This window comes from Balaenoptera acutorostrata, chromosome X (assembly GCF_949987535.1).
Source record: "Balaenoptera acutorostrata chromosome X, mBalAcu1.1, whole genome shotgun sequence".
Classification (NCBI taxonomy): Eukaryota; Metazoa; Chordata; class Mammalia; order Artiodactyla; family Balaenopteridae; genus Balaenoptera; species Balaenoptera acutorostrata.
This window is the reverse complement of record NC_080085.1, coordinates 72,317,167-72,323,166: the sequence shown is the minus strand read 5'-3', so window position 1 is coordinate 72,323,166 and position 6,000 is coordinate 72,317,167. Positions and strand designations below refer to the sequence as shown.

The 6,000-nt window shown below is 44.6% G+C and overlaps 1 protein-coding gene across 4 annotated transcripts in view; it reads left to right on the top strand.

The window, feature by feature from the left end:
- Positions 1–464: 464 nt before the first annotated feature.
- Positions 465–6,000, top strand: part of RPS6KA6 (ribosomal protein S6 kinase A6) — a 155,431-nt gene continuing 149,895 nt past the window's right edge. Inside the window, exons 1-2 of one of the 4 annotated variants that reach the window (XM_057539051.1) lie at positions 465–599; positions 786–1,073. In XM_057539051.1, the coding sequence (XP_057395034.1) occupies positions 996–1,073 (78 nt within the window). In that variant the 5' untranslated portion in view covers positions 465–599; positions 786–995. Of the gene's footprint in view, positions 600–768; positions 1,074–1,853; positions 1,951–2,737; positions 2,848–6,000 lie in introns of those variants that run through there. The other 3 variants (XM_057539049.1, XM_057539048.1, XM_057539050.1) reach the window with 3 other exon arrangements.

Below are 6,000 nucleotides of genomic sequence, written 5' to 3'. Positions count from 1 at the left end.
TAAACACCAACACCGTGAGCGGAACAAGCGGGGGGCCGGGAGTTAGGGAGCGCAGGTGTATTGATTTATTTTAAATGGATTTTATTCCTGTCTCCAGCTTCTAGGAGGATAATGTAAAATGGACTAAAACCCCCGCCCTAGTATTTGTCACTAAGTACCAAAATGGGCGTGGTTCGGTGTATAGGGCGCCTGCTTTTGCGAGCCCGGCAAGCAGATATTCCTGGAGTCCTCCCCTGACACTGACCCCTCCAACGCTCAGGAGGGTCCCCGGTTCCCCCAACCTTTCTGGGAATCCTCCCGCCGGCAAGACTGCTCGGTAGACTTGAGAGGGCCTGCTGAGCATGTGTGAACAGCGCCGCGCATGCTCCGTGGAGAGGGCAGGTTTCCCGAGGAGCTAGCAGAGGATTTTACTACTCCTCTCCCGCCTCCCCCGCCCAGCACGCCCCCCTCCCCTCTTTCCCACCCCCCACCACGCGGTCTCCCGCACCCACCCCCGCCCCTCTTTCCCACCCCCGCTTCACCCCAGGCTGGGGAATCTCCATTGACGTTCGGGTGACGCTGCTGTGCCGCCGCGGTGGGGGGTTCCAGGCGCCGCACAGGTAAAGCGGCCGCTGCCGCCATATTGACAGAGCTGGGAGCTGGGAGGGGGCCCGAGGAAGCGGGGTGGGGGGGGGAGTCACCGCTGAGCGACTGTCGCGGCGGCTGCAGCGGTGGCAGTGGTGAGCACGAGCCGAGCGGCAGCTCTTAGAGAGGCAGCACAGAGTTGTCTTCTCTTTGGGGAGCAGCAGCCTGCGGCGGCGGCGACCCCTCGCTCCGAGTCTCTGAGGGACCCCACGGCGAGGGCAGCTGTCGCAGAAGGCAAGGCTGGGGATCCCGGCGGCGGCGGCGGCGGCGGCGGCAGCGGCGGCGGCGGCAGTGGCAGGCAAGCTCCAAAGACGGGATGCGCGGCCGCGCGGGCGGTTGGCAGCTCCTGTTCGAGTGCTCCTGAAGGGGCGATGCTACCGTTCACTCCTCAAGACGAGCTCTGGGACCAAGAAATGGAGCTGTTCGGCGGCAGCGCAAGCAGCTGCGAGGTTAGTGCGGTGGCCAAGAGGGGCTGGAGCCGCCACCCTCCTCCTCTCAGGACCGTTGCCGGGGGCCCGAGAGAGAAGGGGCGTGGGGCTGGAAAGCGAGGTGCCCAGGCCAGCCTCCTTGAGGCTGCGGGGCGGCGGAGCACGCTCTGCCCAAACCGCGCTTTCGCCTGGGAGCCGGCGGGGACTGGGCGGCGGGCTCTCGAGTTGGGAGTGAGTGCATCCCGGGCCCGGGCTTGGCCTCGGGCGGAGTGACTGCCTCGCGGGCCACGCCAGAGTTGTGACTAAGTTTCTTCACTTTGCGACCTGAAGTGGAACTGGGGGATGCGCCAGGTGCCGCGCCTGGCTCCGTGTGTCCCTCTTTCTACGCTGCGCCAAGTTTGCTAGTTGGGAACATTTTGGGGGACAGCTGCTGACTGCAGCTCTCTATTGAACCGCGGGTGCTTTAGGAACCCAGCGCAACAGAAACACAGCAAGGTGACAGACTCTGGGGAGATTTGCACATAGGGATGAGTGCTCCTTACTTTTCTCATTTCTTTGTGGCTTATTGTGGTTCTTTGTAACAACCTAAGTGGAGATTAACTGGAGGCGAGGTTTCTTTATCTACATTCAGGTGATTTCTGCAGCCTCCTTTGCGGTCCCCTGAATTCTACTGCCCTCTTCCTCCCGCCCCTTCTCCCTTGCCCAACTGTTGTCCCCGCCCCGTTGGTCAGTAAAAGAACACGCAAAGTAAACCCCAGCCCTTATGAGACCAATCTTTGGTAAGACAGCGAGGTTCAACCGAAGTATTTTGGTTCGCCTCCCTTCCCGCTCTTCTTACTTTGAAACTGTTCTGGTTGGGCTTTGGTCAGCTGTGCAGTGAGAACTTAGATGTGCACAGGTACTTTGTTTTTATTATTGTTTCTTTGTTGTTTTTGTTGTTCTTGTTATTAAAGCAAGCGGCATTTAAACACAAAAACGAGACTTTGGGGATAGAAAGTCAGATCTTTTTCTGATAATCTAATCATTGACAGCCTAGTAGTACAGTAGAGACCATCACAATCACAGACCTAAAAATATTGAATGCCAAATTGATTCACAGTAGGATATTTTGAGGTAGGACTCGCAAGCCTCCACATCTCTAGGTGCAAATTTGTCTTGAAGTACTTGCTTCATCCTTAAAAATACACGTTGGACTGCTGTCTGTTTAACTTGTTCTTTTTTCTTTTCAAATTTCCAACTGAACTGGGGTTAAAATTACATGCCAGAATAACATTTAACAAGAAATGTAGTGGAAATATGGAAGGAGTCTAAAGTTGAACCCTCTCTACTTATAGGAAATATTTTACTAGTACACTAAGGAATTCCTAAGTACATTTTAATATTCTACATCTCTTAAGAACAGGATAAACGAAGAGGGGTTTATTTCTTCTTGGAATGTTTCATAGTTGCAAGAATTTTTTAGAAGACTATTCAAGGGGAAAGGAATTTTGTTTTATTTATGTATGTAATCTATTGACTTATAGTTCCAGGCATCTGGTTTATAAAAACAGTTAAATGCTTGGATATAAGGTTGGGATGGGGGAGGGGGCTTTCGCATGCCTACTCCTTATTATTTTTGTTAACTTTGAATGTAGAAATGTTTTAAATTGTAATTACTGCATATGGTTTTTTTTTATTGTTTGCAGTATGTTTTAGGTATTATAGAGATTTAACAATGGGTCTCTCTACCTCAGCAATTTGGAAAAATACTGGAGTGGAAATTGTTAATCCCTATGAAGTAAAACGAAAGGTGAAGGTAATGTGGTAAAGATAGTATTTCTGCCTTCTTTGTCTAAAACAGTTATGATTGGTTAGATTTAACCCTGCAAGTGACTTAATTAAAAATATTCTTGGTGAAAACTAAATGCTACATCTGAATCTGCTTAGACCTGCTTAGTACTTAGAAGAGGGTTTTGTTGTTGTTGTTGTTGTTGTTGTTATTGATGTTTGTTTATAATGGTATTCTTTTGATAAGAAGGAAACAATTTTACTTCCCAGAATTTATATTTATTTTAATTACATGTTTGTTGATGTTGGCTTTAGAAATGTTAACCTTGAGCATAAGCTTTGCAGCCCTCAATCGTGATAGTTTTTAGGACTAAGGGTGCTTTCATCGTAGAATATATTTTTTGAAAATGTGTTGGAGTCCTTAAAGAAAATGTAAGTAAGAATCTCTTAACTTAATGTCAAAGGAAACTTTAATGTCTATTTCTGTGTGTGTTAAATCCTGGTAAAATTAAAGATTATATACACTATCATATATTGTGGAGTGTTTTTCAACATCTTTTACCTGTCTTGTTTCATGGGCAGCTGTTAACCTTTGAATTATCATTCAGAAGTGTGAGAGTTGGTTGTTTAGACTCTTAACATGTTTTTGCACAGGAAAAAATTATTAAGGATAGTTACATTTTTAGACCAGTGCACAATAACAAGGTATAGTGATGAAGAGTCTAATCACTGTTTGTAAAATTGTCCTATGGGAAAATGTGTCAGAGGTTTCAAACAAGAATTAGGTTGGCTCCAGTGAGAGGTGGAGAATGGGCCTGAAAAAGGGAAATATGGGCTCTATTGACTCCTGAGAAGAGGGTTCTTGGGAGAGGGGAAATAGGATAATCAAGAAGCTTTGGTTGTGAGAACTCTTACAGGGACTGTCTCAATTAGGTCTACTGGGAATAGGGACTTCAAAGGGTATCAACCCTCAGGCAGCCATATTTTACCTGTTGCCTGGATTCTGTCAGGATCAGGGAAGAGGTATAATGATGAAGAGCCTAATCACTGTTTGTAAAATTGTCCTGTGGGAAAATGTTTCAGAGGTTTCAAACAAGAATTAGGAGGTGTGATAGGTATTGGTCATTCCTGGACAAGGGTCATTAAGAATAGCCTGTTTTAGTAAAGTGGACTTTTCATGAGGTAGTGCCATGTACATGGTTTGTGCATTTTTTGTTTTGGTGAGGGAGTGCTTGGTTCCTGATGGAGTTTACTACAGAGTTTTCAAATTGTATATTATATCATATCATCATATTATATTAAATATTAATTGGTACTTATTTCTTTAGCAATACTGCTTTTGTTTAAGGAAGTTAGTTTTGAAAGTAATACAGTTCACTGCTAAAAACAGTTTGGAGCTAAAGCCACAGACTCTAAAAATTTAACTAGGATGGCAAATATATGGCAGATTGGGAAAAAACTGCTAGTTTTAATTAACTTCATGAGACCCTGTAGTAATAGGGGAAAGAATATGGGCTTTGGAGGCCAGTTTAATCTGGGTTCCAATCTCACCTCCAGCGTATACTAGCTGTGTGACCCAATGCAAGTTACCTAACCTCTCTGAGCCTCAATTTCTTCATCTGTAAATGGGAGAAGAACCATCTTCAAGAGTTGTTATGTAAAAACTGAATACTGTACTGTGTTTAATTCACTTGGCAAGGTGCTTTGCACATAGTAGGTCTCCAGTTCCTTCTCTTTCCCAGCAGTCATCATCATGCCCCTTTCTCTGCCCCTAAACTCTGAATTATTGTCAACTATATTAAAACCTTGGGATTTAGATAGCCATGGTCATAGCTCCAGCTTTCCCTTTTATGAGCAGTTTTTCTTAAGACCTCCTTCCTAGATCTGATTATTTCATTTAAGTATGGTGATCACATTTGTAATCACAGGATGATTAAGGATGAAATATGAAGTCATATTTAGGACTACTTTGGGGGATAAAGAGAGACGAATAATTTAATTTGTTATAACTGGCCAGTGAGGTGTTTCACTGACATTTATTTTTTCCTATTCTGAACTTTTGTCATGGTAGGAATTGGTTCAATTCATGAAGTGTTTATTGGGTACAAGGCAGTGCAGTACATAGCATTGTAATGTGAAGTGTCTAAAGATATACCATCCTGAATCCCATCCCAGCCCCATGGGTTTACATTCACGTGGGCTAGATAGACATACACAGAAACTGCTATTATACAGATCACAAGACCATCAACAATGGGGTGGTTGTGGTGGTGGTTTAGGGATGGATCTAGTAAGGTCTTGTGAAAGAGGTGGAATTCGAGCAGGGCATTGGAGAGTGGATTATATTTTCACAGACAGATTAAAGGAACATATTTCTGGTGGATGGGGACAATATAAGCAAAGGCATGGAGGTGTTCTTGGAGGAAGGAGGAATCTGATATTGCTAGGATATAAGTCTGTGATGTGAGAATGGGGATATAGTGTGAGATGAGGTATTCATCTAAAGGTAGGCAAGACCCAGATTGTATGGGGCTTTTAAAGCTAGTTTAAAGGTTTTCAGTGTTGTTCTGTAAATGGGAGCTACTGAAGATTTTTGAGTTCATGAATGACATGACCAGATCTGTGCTGGCAATAAGGGATGGCAGTGTATAGGATGGATTGGAGTTGGGGAGAGACTGAGGGTAGGGAATATTAATCAGTGGAAGTAGTAGTGAGATTTTTAAACTAGGACAGAAGGGGTAAAAGGAGAAGACTGATGGGAGATACCTTGCAGACTTAAAATAGTTTGCCAACTGATTAGATGTTGGGGAGTAAGAGAAATTAGGAGTGTTGTGGTAGGACTTAATTCAATATAACAGATATTTAATGCTTGTCTGCCAGTGAAAGTGTCTATGCTAGCCACTGGACTAATATAAAGATAAATAGATATTTGCAGCATAGGGAGATAGAAAGCTAAAATGACCCCCCCCTCCCGCCATGGTGTCTTGAACAAAAGCAAGCCACTCTAAAGATTTCTAGTTATGCTTGGCATGCTTAAAATCTTTACTACTAACGGTGAATGCACTTACTACTAGCTAAAAAGTTTTTCAGTGCTTTTAAAATGGTGCTCAAGCCTGTAATTTTTGCTTTATCAATATTCATCTTAAATAGCAGCCCCCGGTGCAGAGGGCTGTGCTGAAAA